We start from the raw sequence: 14,251 nt of genomic DNA on the forward strand, positions 1-14,251 counted from the left end.
ATATATATATATATATATATATATATATATATATATATATATATATAGTTGGTTACATATCAGGCAGGAACTTTTAAGATAAATATAAGCTTTAAATCTCTTTTGCTGACTTTCCTTTAATAACACAGAAAAAATAAAACTCTTATTTCAAGATGTAAATTCAAGACTGCTTTTCCATTTCTCCAGCTCCTAATAAGCAGCAAGAAGCAATCTGTACCGATTCCCCACCTACTCCTTGGCATCCCCGATCCCTCCAGCAGTTATTGCGAAGGTGGCTTCATTTTCAGGCATCTCAGGGCTACAGAATACAAGGGAACAGAAGTTTATAAAAAGCTCTGTTTCTATAAATACTGTGCACATGTCACAGTCATCACGTTTCCATCAGTCTGAGTCTCCAGAGACACTGCAGCGCTGGTACAGCTAAATGTGGACTATAGAACTTACCTAGCAGTGTTATCAACCCTCGCAAACATTTGTTAAACAACTTCTATATATAAGGTTTTGAATGTCAAGAAAAATTACTCCCAAACTTAGAAACAGGCAAGTAAGGATAAACTGGCTGTTCTTTCAGGGTAGTTTGAGGCCTGTGGCGTAGCTCCTGTGGGGCTTGTCTCACTTCTTGGGGTGCATCTCTCTTCAGGCTCTGCTAACATCGGGGAAGCTAAAAAGGCTTTGAAATAAGCTAGGAAAGTCCTGAGCACCTGCAATGGAAAGCTGGTTGTCTAGCATGTCCTTCAGTTACCTGGTTCTATGAGGACTCCATGCATCTGTGTTGTCATTAACTGCAACTAGTGCAATTCTACCTGTTCATAGAAATATAAATTATGAAGACAGAATAGCATTGAATACTGAACTGTGGATACTGACTAACTTTTGATCAATGGATTCATTTCTGCATTCCCTATTTGAGTAAACATGTGTGGTACTCTGAGTTTCTTTTGATTTAGTCATAAATCATTATTAGTTTTCACTAACTGGTGACTTAAAGGGTTTGACATGGGCTGGTGAGATGGCTCAGCAGTAGAGGCACTTACTGATAAGTCTTTAGGACCTAAGCCTGATCCCACACTAATCCATGTGTTAGGGTAAAAGATTAGTGTTATGGAGAAAGAAAAATAGAGCTGAGTAAGGGCGGTAAGCTGTGTGGGCACTAGGCGGCCAGTTGTTAAGCAAATAACTTTTTGCTCTCTTTGTTTTGTGTGTAGTGCTGGAAACCGAACTCAGTCTTGAACATGCTGGACGAGTGGTCTTCCACCTAGCTACACTCACAGCCCCCCCTCCCCTTGAGATAGAGTCTTTCTATGCATTCCTGGCTGTCCTGGTACTCACTATGTAGTCCAGGTTGGCCTCCCGAGTACTGGGATTAATTAGGTTTTTTTTTCTTTCTTTCTTTTTTTAGAGAGGATCTTACTATGTAGATCAGGCTGGCACTGAACTCATCCTCTTGCCTCGCTTTACGCAGCTAAGGTAACAGTTGTGTGTGTGTGTGTGCACTTGCTAGTTATGTGTATGATATGTGGAAGCTAAAAGTTGACATCAGTCTCTACCTCATTTTTAAGACAGGGTCTTTCCTAAATCTGGATCCCTCTCTTTCAGCTGCACTTGGTGGGCGATCCCCTGGAGCCCCAATGTTCTCCCAGTGCTGGGGTTGTAGATACACACCACCACACCCAGCTCTATGTGAACACCACTGAGGCTCCTCCAGACTCAGTCCTCCTGCTTGTGTAGCAGTACTTTACCCACTGAGCCATCCCCCATCCTGGAGAAGGCAACATTTGACCGAAGGCTTGACGTAGATGAGAAGACTAGGAGAAGGGATGTAGGGCGGGTTACTCCAGGCCAAGAAACAAGTGGGCGAAGACTCTAAGGCAGGAGCACTCCTGGCAGTGCCTTCACTGGAGGGCACCAGCTTAAGACCACCTGGGCTCATAATTTTTTGAAGCTCTCTCCTTCAAAAAAACGAGGACTGGGTGGGGAAAGATCAGTTGGTAGAATGCCTGCCTCGTACTACAGGCAAAGTTTCCCTGAGCAAGTGATATTTAATTAGTTAAATTAATTTTTCCAGTGGGGACGGAACCCACTGAGGGTATTACATAAATCAGGTAAGCACACTGAACTATACCTCTAGTCCTTGTTTTAGGGAATTTTGGAGCTAGGTTTTCAATCTGTAGCCCAGGCTGGCTTAGAACTCACTACACAGCCCAGACTGGTCTCAATTTTGCAACAATTATCGTGCCTCACCATCCTCTCCCAAGTTCTGGTTTACAGGCCTAAGACAACACCCCCAGCTCTTTATTAATTAATTTTGAGATACTATCTTACTATGGAGGCCATTCTGGTCTATAATTACAATCTTCTGCCTTAGTCTCCTGAGCTGGGATTATAGATGAGTACCACCATACCGGGTTCAAAAAAGTGATATCTAAATTGACATCTAAAAAGGAATGGTGTTAACCTGGACAAAAGAAAGAAGAATATATCTTATATTGTATATAAAAACATAACAGCCTTCATCTGAAGTAGATGTGATTTCATTCTTGCTTCACTATATGCTCCGAAATATCAGACACTAATAAATGTGACTATGGAACCCCAAGGTCCCTAGTACAGAGTACACAGGAGGTACTTCCTGAACAATGACATAATATTTGAGAAGGAAATTCAAGCAAATAGTATCTGCCAGGGAGTAAGTATAGTTTCTCAGTGGTAGCAATTCTGTTAAAGGCACATGCACAGGATCTGAAGAACAAATAGATACCTGTCATAAATCTTGGCAATCCTCAGTTCTCCTCTTCCCTTTCTCAAGCTTATTCTCGTTGTTGAAGCATGAGCCAGAATATGTCCGCCAATTGGTTTTTTAGGATCTGCCTGGAAGCTGAATCAATAAAACACTTCTTTAGGATTCATTTGGATATACAGTGGTACTTGCCAGGAAGAGGCAGGCTCTGTGGGAAGGATGGTAGGCATGGTGTAGCTGTGTATTCTTTGTGTGTGTACCGATTTCAGAGATCAACCTCAGGTATGCCTTATGTTTGAGATAGGCTCTCTCTGGAGCCTGGTAGGCTTGCTGCTTAAGCTAGGCTGACTGGCCAGTGAGCCTAAAATGGGCCTGTCTCTGTCTCTCAGCACTGAGATTACACACCTTTGCCACTGTGACTGGCTTTTTATGTAGGTGTTAGGGATTAAATTCACGTCCTTAATGTTTGTATAGCAAATATTTTACAATTGAGCTATCTCCCTAGCTCCCAGATCTATATTCTAAAACAAAGAGAGAGGCTTATTTGCAAACAGTGGAGGGCAATGTTTAGAGCTACTAACCAATTGCCATCTAATTTAGGCTTCTGAGAGTCCCAGATAAACAGTTCCTTTTTTGTTGTTTTTATTTTTGTTTTTTTTTGAGATTAGGCTTTGTAGCTCAGATTAGTCTCTAACTCATAATCCTCCTGCCTTAGCCATTTGAATAATATGGCTACTGCTGTGCACTAACACACCAGCTTATAGTTCATGCTCTGCTTGAAAGAAATTACTATTGAAGGCTGCGTTAAAACACTTTCCTAGAATGCTTGAGGCCCGGGGTCCAACATCTAGCAATAAAAAACAAAACAAAAAAAATCAACACATGAATATTGAAAAAACACAAACAAGAGGGCTAGGAATATAGGGATAAAGGTAGAGTACTTGCCTAGTATTCCCAAGGCCCTGGGTTCAACTCCCAGAACCACCAAGAAAGAGAGACAATATTTTAATTCAACTATTGAGGTTAAAAATTCTCCTTATAAACTGGGTGGTGGCAGTACATGCCTTTAATCCTAGCACTAGGCAGGGGCAGGAGCAGGGGCAGGGGCAGGGGCAGGGGATCTCTGTGAGTTTGAGGCCAGCCTGGTCTACAAAGCAAGTCCAGGACAGTCAGGGCTTTGTTACATAAAGAAACACTGTCTAAGAAAAAACAAAAAACAAACAGCCAGGAGTGGTGGCACAAGCCTTTAACCCTAGCACTCTGGCAGAAGAGGCAGGCAGATCTCTGTGAGTTCAAGGCCACAGTAGAACAAGGCCACAGTAGAACAAACAACAAACTATATTACTGGCCTACAGTAGAACAAACTTTCCAGGGCAGATAGGGCTACACAAAAAAACCCTGTCTAGGGGGGGAAAAAAAAAAAGGCAGAAAACAAACGAACAACAAGATCTCTCAGAGTTCAAGGCCAGGTTGGTCTACATAGTGAGTAGGACAGTCAAGGCTACACAGAGAAACCATTACTCAAAAACAAACAAAACAAAAAATTTAAAAAAACTAAAAAGGGGAACTTTCTTTATTCTGAAAATTATGTGTATGTGGGTACAGTTGTCCATGCAGTTAAGAGGCATCAGATCCCCTGGAGCTGGAGTTACAGGCAGTTGTGAGCCACCTGAAGTGTATTCTGGTATCCTAAGCCAGATTCTCTGCAAACACAGTATGCATTCTAGTCCACTGAGCCCTAAACAACATTTTTTTGTTTGCTTTTTTTTGAGACAGGGTTTCTCTGTGTAGCTTTGGCTGTCCTGGACTCACTTTGTAGACCAAACTGGCCTTGAACTCACAGTGATCCACCTGCCTCTGCCTCCCTGAGTGCTGGGATTACAGGCATGTACTACCATACCCAGCTCCTGAACATTTAAAAATTATTTATTTATTTTAATTTTATGTGGATTGGTGCTTTGCCTACATACATGTCTGTGTCAGGGTGTTTGATCCTGGAGTTACAGACAGGAGTAAGCTGCCATGTGGGTGCTGGGCATTAAACTCAGGTCCTCTGGAAAGGCAGTTGGTTCTCTTAACTACTGAGACATCTCTCCAGCCCCACCTGAACATTTCTTAATAAGCCTAATGCCAGTGCTTCAAAAAGATCATAGTCACAAAAGACCTCAACAAAGTACCAGCAAATTGAATTCACCAGCATGCTGAAAGGAGTATATGCCATGACCATGCAGAATTGATCCCAGAAATGCCAAGGGTGGTGATTCAATAAAGCAACAAACAACATACTATATTAATAGGATGAAGAAAAGACTTAACATAATTATCAACTAGCAAAAAACATAGACTCAATAGTCAGCAGTAAAGGAAGGTGAGCATAAACAGCTTATATTTGATTAGAATAAATTGTGACACAGCATAATTGCTTAATTCTGCAAGAACACAGTTTCAACTCAATATAAATCATGCTTGCTCCATGACAGTGTTCAGGGTTTGGGGTCACTTTAAATTTAAGCCTTGGTGTACTGAGGATATGGCTGACTGGTATAAGAGTAAATATGTAGTCTATAGGTTGGCCAGAGAGAAGCTCTCTGGAGATAAAACTTCTATGACTGACTATGTAGTTCTGAGGCTAGACCAGAGCTGCCTATCTGGGATTGTATGAAGTTGCTTAAGATAGGTTGTAGGAACAAGAACACGTTTTAAAATTTCTATGTTTGTATGTATGTATGTATGTATGTATGTATGTATCTATCTATCTATCTATCTATCTATCTATCTATCTATCTATCTATCTATCTATCTATCATTTTTGTATACATATGCCACAGGCAGTTGTGAGCTACCTAATGTAAGTGCCAGGAATGAAACTCTGGTCCCCTAGAAGAGCAGGAAATACTTCTAACTTCTAAGCCATCTTTCCTGCTCCACAAGAACAGTTTTTAATGAAACTCTATGAAGAAAGCAGTAGCCAAGTAATTGAGGCTAACAGTCAAGAAGTCAGTGTAGCCAGGCAGTGGAAGCACACATCTTTAATCCTAGCATTAGGGTGGCAGAGACAGGAATATCTCTGAGTTTGAGGCCAGCCTGGTCTACAGAGTGAGTTCCAAGACAAGCAAGTCTACATCTACACAGAAAAATCCTGTCTCAAAAAAGAAGAAGAGGAGGAGGAGGAGAAGGAAGAAGAAGAAATAGTAGTAGTCAGATGTTGGCTGAACCTGTAACAACGATTTATGCTTCTTTTTAGAATATGTTTATTTGTGTGTGTCTGTTACTGTATGCACATATATTTATGTGTGTGCATGTATGTGCTGTGAATGTGCAAATGCCAGAAGCAGGTTCCCTCTATCACTCTCCACATATTTCTTTGAGGCAGTGTCTCTCCCTGAACCTGGGCTTCTTTTACTTGGTCAGGATGGAAGCCAGCAAGCCTAGTGAGCCACCAGTCTCCTCCCCTCACTGCTGAACTTGTTCTTATAATTGTATAATATGCACTTTAACCACTACACCCTCTCCAGCCCTGATTTATTTATATTCTGCCTTTAGTACTACTATATACTATTTTTTTTTTTTTGAGACAGAGTTTTTCTGTGTAACCCTGGGTGTCCTGAAACTCACTCTGTAGACCAGGCTGGCCTTGAACTCACAGAGATCCACTGCCTCTGCCTCCCCAGGTTCTGGGATTAAAGGCATGCACCGCCACTGCCCAGCTCAGGTGTTTGTTATAGCAGTGGAAACCTAACATAACTACTTACAAACTTAACTACAGTTGTACTCAGTTTCTCCTCTTACATTCAAAAGATTTTTTTTTTTTGTTGTTGTTGTTCAAGTAAGTCCTCTTATACACTTGATGCCTTTGCACATAATTCTACCTCTGAAATTAAAGTCTCTTTCTCTAATGGGTTTACTCAGGTATTTCCTATGCATTCTTCAGGTGCCTCCTTCTAGGAACCTGTAGTTCTGTGGTCTTCTGCCATAGTGTGTTATTTGTCTATTAAAGAATGCTCCTGGCCTGGGGGTGTAGTTCAGGGATAGCGTTCTTGCCTAGCATGTGCAAAGCATCCTAGCATCACAAAGGGAAAGAGAAAACATCCTTCACTGTTATTTTAAATAATCCTTATTCATCGAATGTCTAGACAACTGTGTTTCACATGAAGGGCTTTCAGGAGCACTGCAATGAACACAGAGAAGATAATTTGTGTCTCCCTAATCTAGGTCTTTCTGGACACAGGCTTGTATTTGAAACTATACACCAAAGAATGTTTGAAAAAGTTTCCAACAGAAAGGCAAATGTAAAGTTGAGCATGGTGACACACACCTTTAATCCCATCACTCTGGAGGTGGAAGCAGGTAAATCTCTGTGAGTTCAAAGCCAGCCTGCTCTACACAGGAGTTCCAGGATAACCAGGGCTATGTGTGAGACCCTGTCTCAAAGATAAAATAAAACATATATAAATTAAAAATAAAGACAAATATAAAAGAGACAGTTTTCCAGCTCTCCCAGTTGAAGTAATCCTCCTACTGTCTGTTCTGGCAACCTGACCACAGGTGGCACGGTGGAGCTTCTAGATAAATACCCAAGATCTTTTTAGCAAATTACTGTTTGCTCTTACTAATGTGACCCCCTCCACAGCATGAGAAGAGGGTCTACTGCCTGTTCTTGATGGTTCCAGGTAGAGGTTGAACAGTAGCAATGCCTTCTCCAAAGGCAGATGAGCTATATGGGAAATTATTATAGGCTTTTCAAAAGGGCTGTGAAACATATAGGAATGATATTATAGTTAAAAAATTTTATCAAAATGTCTCAAACTTTGAGATATTTAATCAAAATAGATTATGTAATATCAGCAGCCTTATCTTTGAGAGAATAAATTCAAATTTTGTTTGTTCTGTCAACAATTCTGCGAACAATTGTGTGCAGAAGTTATAGCCTTTAACACTTATTATATATATCACCAACACTTGAAACTAAGTAAAAGACACAAAATTCCATCCAGCAAAAGGAACACATGTACACATATATAAAATGTTTATATAAAACGTAAGTTTAGGAATGCCACTGAACCAAGATTTCCTGAGTCTTTCATAGGCTTTTCATATAAAACAAAGACATTCTTTTAAGTCATCTGTATTTCACTTTACCTCGATTTCATCTTTAGATTAAAAATTGGGGGGGGGGGAGGGCTGGAGAGATGTCTCAGAGGTTAAGAGCACTGACTGCTCTTCCAGAGGTCCTGAGTTCAATTCCCAGCAATCATATGGTGACTCACAACTATCTATAATGAGATCTGGTGCCCTCTGCTGGCTAGCAGGCAGAACATTGTATATGTAAATCTTTAAAACAAACTGGATTCTGCTAGAGGTCTATGTGTGGGGAGAGTGTACTCACTGGTCACATGAATTTTCCTTATCAGACTAGTCCTCTGTCTTTTTTGCTAAGCCTCATGTGCTAGCTTTAAGTCTCTGCTGAGAGAAGGATCCTTTGCTTAAAGGCAGAGGGCCTGAACAGTGGTCATTTCACTAGAATAGTTGGACCCCTGTGACTGTTTAACCATTCTGTTTCTGACTCTTCATGGGGAATCATGATAGTTCTAACTGGTAGGACAACTGTGAGAATAAGATGAAATAATTCAGGTAAAGCATTAGTCTAATGACTACAGCTATTATTTATCTGCTTTCCTAATTGTGAGTCAAACATTTACTACCTATTTACTTTACCTCAGTTTCTTTCATAGTAAAATGGGGACTGGGGTGAACTCCTGACCTTTTAGAACTGTTGTGAGAACTCAAGATACTATGAATAACTTATGGGAGCCACCATGTACCAGGAAACACGGCTGCTCACTTATTCACATTTGCTCTACCCTGAGAGCAAACTTACCACATAAGATATCTTCAGTAAATGGCAGTAATTATTTGATTTAAACAGTCAACTTTCAAAGAAACATAGTCCAAGAATATTTTCTTAAAGTGTCTGCACTTCCTGAATGTTGCGGCAGTCAGTCTTGAGGTGACGTACAAGAAGGTGGCACAACACCCTGCATTCTTCTAGAGAGCTTTAATTTACATCTATTTCTGACCAAGTTAACAGCATCAGAAAGCCTCCCACGTCCCTCCTATAGCCTTTTACATTTTCTTCTCTTCTTTCCTCTTTTTCTCAGGAGGATGAGGGAGCCAGTGGGAATAGATATTAGTAATAAGGAGGAACTAAAAGAGATTTTCCCACTTTGGTTGAACAGGACATGGCATATTCTATCATTCTGGTCTTCCAATTCCAAGTTAGCTGAGGGCATAAGAACAGTTCCAAGATGAAACTAAGAAGCATCAGCTTCGCTCTTTTCTTTCCTCCCTCCCTCCCTCCCTCCCTTCCTTCCTTCCTTCCTTCCTTCCTTCCTTCCTTCCTTCCTTTTCTTTCCTTCTTTAAGATTTATTTATTTAGTGTATGAGTGCTCTATCTGCATGTACACCTACAGGCCAGAAGAGGCCATCAGATCCCATTATAGATGATTGTGAACCACCATGTGACAGTGCTCTTAACCACTGAGCCATCTCTCCAGCTCTCTTCTTTTCTTTCTTGTTTGTATTGTTCTTGTTGATGTTGTGAGGATGGGGGTGGTGAAAAAGGAGGAGGAGGACAACAGCAAAAGGACTAAACCCCAGAGCCCTATGCATGGCAGTGTGCTGGCTAGTTTCATGTCAACTTGACATAAGCTAAAGTCATCTCAGAGGAGGGAACCTCATTTAAGAAAATGCCTCCATAAGATCAGGTTGTACACTGGGTGTGCTGGCACACACCTTTGATCTCAGCACTTGGAAGACAGAGGCAGGCAGATCTCTATGAATTTGAGGCTAGCTTGGTCTACAGAGCGAGTTCCAGGACAGCCAAGGATGTTGTACAGAGAAATCTTGTCTCAAACAAAACAAAACAACAAAATCAGGTTTATCCAAGTTTGTAAGGCATTTTCTTCTTAATTAATGATTAATGGAGGAGGATCAAGAACATTATAGGTGGTGCCATTTCTGGGCTGATGGTTCAGGGTTCTATAAAAAAGCCACGAAATGCAAACCAGTAAGCAGTACCCCTCAATGGCCTCTGAAGCAGCTGCTGCCTCCAGGTTCCTGCCTTGTTTAAGTTCCTGTCCTGACTTCCTTCAGTGATCAACAGTGTTGTGGAAGTGTAAGGCAAATAAACCCTTTCCTCCTCAATTTGCTTTGGTATAGTGTTTCATCTCAGCATTAGAAACCCTAACTAAGATACTAGGCAAATATTCTACCACTAAACTACATCTTCCTGCCCAAGGAGCAACTTCAAACATCAAACTGCCCAACTTCAACATCAAAGATATACTTGGCTCAGATCCTGGCTTCCTTAGTTTTAGTTGTATGATTGGGCAAACAGTATATATGCAGAGTCACCTGCTTGTATAAATTAGGAATATACATGATACCATCTTAAATTGTGGTCAGCATGTAGATCCAGGTCATAGGTTAGGGCAAGTCAGAGGGATAATGAATGAGACTTTTAGTGTTTTTGACTTGCAGGGTCAAGGTGGAAATCTAAGAAGGGGATTGAGGAGAAAAAGAATGAAACATAATGAGGAGGAAGCTTTAAAAATAAGTAAAGTGTGGACAAAAAAGAATACAGCCAAAAGAGAATTTTTAAGAGAAGAGATGGTTTATTAAACAGTATGGCCAGGTATGGTGGGGCACACTTTTAATTCCAATACTCAGGGGGAAGAGGCAGGCAGACTTCTGAGCCTTGAGGCCAGCCTGGTCTACACAGTGAGTTCTAGTCCAGCCAGGATTACATAGAGAGACCGTGTCTCAGTTCCTACCCCCTGCCCCCCCCCCCCAAAAAAAAAAGAGTATGCATAAGAAGTTTTGTTAGCCAGGCGTGGTAGCACATGCCTTTAGTCGCAGCATTCAGGAGGCAGAGGTAGATGGAACTCTCCGAGTTTGAGGCCAGCCTGGTCTACATAGCAAGTTCTAGGACAGCCAGGGCTTTCTCAAAAAGAAGAGAGGAGAAGAAGGAAAAGGAAGAGGAGAAAGTAGTAGCAGTGTTGTAACCTGCTTAAACTCTATAGCTCCTCCATTGAGACCTACTCTAGTTCTTAGCATAACTGTAGCTCCTCTGTTAACATCTGCTTTCATCTTTAGCATAACAAAAGCACTTTTTAAGTCTTCATTTTGATCATAAGGTGGAATTAAGTTCAGGTTCTCAGGCTCTGCCTGTCTGAGAACTTGAATAGTCTTTTACTTACAATCCAAGACTGGTTGAATGTTCTGCTTGAATTAATGATATATGTTCATTTAAACAAAGCCACAATATCTTGCCATGTTCCTTTCTCCCAGAAAGGTGGGGAACTCGAAAGTTCCCCAAACCTATATCCTAGCCAATCAGCCTTAAATGCTTTGTCTAATTGGTCAAATTGATGTAATGCTGCCCTTCCCCCGTTACTACACTTGGTCACCTGGTTATGGTTTTTCATGTAAAAAGCCTTCCTTAGAAATAGACCACAAGCCCAGATTGTGTCCCTGATGGGTCAGTCTGCCCATCATTCAATAAACTTCCATCAATCTGAGTCTGGACAGTGTGTGGTTATTCCTGACCCATAACAGGAGTAGTAGTAGTAGTTGTTGTTAAGTAATAATACATCCATCCTTTCTGTCTGCTCCCAAAATACACATACATACAAAATAAAAGTCTACACCCTCCACCCCTCAGCCCCATCTTTTGAATTTGGAATTCTTATTTGGGTGGGATAGGGAGAGGTCCAACCACATATTGAGACTGGCTTAATAGAAAGCACAGGGAGGGGGAAGGGGGCTGAGTTACACCAGAATTACATGAGAATTACATAAGATTATGCAGAAAAGCTCCTGGTGCATGGTAAGTAATTAGTAAGTATAAGTTCTCTTAATTAGGCGGTAGGAGAATGAAGGGAAGAATGAGGTTCAAATAACATAAACATTTTGCATAAGGTCACAATGCTAGTGACCTAAACATATTACTTCTTCATTTAAGCTGACAATGTTAAGTCATAAGTTGCCATGCTTAATGAGTAAGTGATGCCTCCAGAAGACTGCAAATGTTCTGGAAGGCTTTTTGTTTAAGAAACACAGACATAGCTGGGCATGGTGACACATACCTCTAATCCCTGCACTCTGGTAGGCAGAGGCAGGTGGATCTCTGAGGCCAGTCTGATCTACAAAGTAAGTCCAGGGCAGCCAAGGCTACACAGAGAAACCCTGTTTCAGGGGAAAAACAAAAGAAACACAGACACAACAGAAGTAGGTGTGACATCATGGTGTCTTTTGCTGCTCATTTGCCCTGCTGTGCAGCTTCTCAGGCCTATCCTCTGACTTGTTATCTCTAGGATTCATGGGCTGGATTGTTCCAACCCTAAAGTCTGAATCTGTAGCTTATCTAGGAGCCGCTGCTCTGCTGTATCATAGAGCAGCTCCTTGCCTCTATAATTTTGTTCTTTTTTAATACGATGTGCCATCAAGTATAATGCATGGGATACAAGCCTCAATTATTGTCAGTGTACTTGGGGATTCATACCAATTATAGTGATATTTCTCTGACAGGCTCTAGGCGAGCTGCAGCTTGGAGTTCCTCAACACCAAGAAACAAAGATATTTTCTTTATGGGAGGGTTTCTAACAGCATTTGCTGTTTCTAACAGCATCCTTTAGTTTAAAACTGTCCCCCCCCCTTAATTTAGATGTGGTAATTTTGTGCTTTACATGAAGACATGTATTTAATCTGTACTGTTATAATTTAATATACTTCAGAGCATACTAATTATAGTGAGCCTTGTTTCCTTACAGCTTGGCTAGGTGGAAGAGATGTCTCACAGCAGACTTACCCAGCAAAAATACTAGGCTTTGTTACCGTTGCTGGCTCTCTGCTTAGCTCTCTTTATAAACCTCTTCGCTCTGCCTCCCTCTTCAGTTATTTCCTTTCTATAACCTCTCAAGTCTTCCTCCATTGTCTTATAGGAGTAAATTCAAGATGGTTTTACTCTTTTTGAAACTTTTTACAAACATAAGAAAAAAGAACCTCTATCTGACCTAATTCCACTAATTTTTTTTGCCTTGTAACTCTAGAGTGACAGTTTTGGCCTCCTCAGTGTTCCCTCCCCACACCTGAAGAGAGAACAGTGCTCTTTAACTTGTACTGTTTTATCTGAATGCAACCCACTTCCTCCCTCTGAGCCAATGAGTCATTTTCTCTTTTTAAAGCAAGCCTTAAAAATCTTCCATTTCTTTTTATTTTAAAATTAATCTCTTTGTGAAGTACTTCATGTCCTGTATCCAAAAGACACTCCATAGAGAAAAGATTGCTTTAAGCACTCAAGAACTATACTACAGATGATGTGATATAGAATACACCAAGACTTTAAAATACTGAGTTAAACAGCTAAATGGATACCACTTATCTTTGTCCTTTGTGGAGATAAAGGTTTTTATCTCTTTTGTTTGCTAATGAACTCTCAGAATCTTATTACCTAGTAGATTTTCAATAAATATTTGAGCTAATGAATGGCTGGCTTTCTCCTTAATCTTTTATTTATTTTTTGAAAGGAAGAGGAGTTGAACCTAAGGCTTCCCACATGCTAAGCACACATCCTACCACTAAGCTACACTTTCAGTTCCCTCAGTATCTTAATTTTTCTTTTACTATTTATATAGTTAATATTTTTCTACATTAGTTTTTTTCCCCTTAAAAAGTGTTGAAGGTTGAAAGATAAATCAAAATGCAAAAGATGCAGCAGTGTGCTAAGGTAAATTTTTAAATGACTGAAGAGGGCTGGGGAGATAGCTCAGTGGTGAAGAGCACCAGCTCCTCTTGTAGGTGACCTGGATTTGGTTCTCAGCGCCCATATGGTGGTTCACAAACCCCTGTAACTCCATTTCCAGGGAATCTGATGCGATCTTCTGGCCCCACTGGGCACCAAGCATCCGAGTGTTGCACATAGTTACATGCAGGCACTCACACACACACACACACACACACACACACACACACACACACACACACAACAAATAAAAACAAACAGGTAAGTACATAAACACATATTTTTAAATATTTTAAAGCACAACTTAGAGAATTTGTACTAATATATCACGTATCTGCTAGTATTTATATAATTTTATATGCACCTAATAGAAGCATTGCTTTGGTTGAAAGTAAAATCACTTTGTTTTGCAACATTGGAGCAAATGATTAATTTAGACAAGAATTATTGACAGGTGCTAAAATAAATGGTGAAAGCTGATTGTAAAATATGATACTGAATGATCTGAGTAAGTCAGCCACAAATTACTGATTTTCCAAGAGACATTTTTGTGTCTTTTCTAATAAAGAACTTTCACAAACATCATCTTTCTTCCTTCCTTCCTTTCTTTCTTTCTTCCTTCCTTCCTTCCTTTCTTCCTTCCTTCCTTTCTTTCTTTCTTTCTTTCTTTCTTTCTTTCTTTCTTTCTTTCTTTCTTTCTTTCTTTCTTTTTT

The 14,251-nt window shown here is 40.5% G+C and overlaps 1 protein-coding gene across 2 annotated transcripts in view; it reads right to left on the reverse strand.

Annotated features, from left to right (window-relative positions):
- Positions 1-228: 228 nt before the first annotated feature.
- Positions 229-14,251, reverse strand: part of Dmc1 (DNA meiotic recombinase 1) — a 36,519-nt gene continuing 22,496 nt past the window's right edge. For both annotated transcript variants that reach the window (XM_055603119.1, XM_055603118.1), the window contains 2 exons: positions 2,759-2,875; positions 229-298 (listed from right to left, as the gene is read on the reverse strand). In XM_055603119.1, coding sequence (XP_055459094.1) covers positions 229-298; positions 2,759-2,875 — 187 coding nt within the window. The remainder of the gene's footprint in view (positions 299-2,758; positions 2,876-14,251) is intronic.

This window comes from Psammomys obesus, unplaced genomic scaffold (assembly GCF_907164565.1).
Source record: "Psammomys obesus unplaced genomic scaffold, mPsaObe1.curated_primary_1811, whole genome shotgun sequence".
NCBI lineage: Eukaryota > Metazoa > Chordata > Mammalia > Rodentia > Muridae > Psammomys > Psammomys obesus.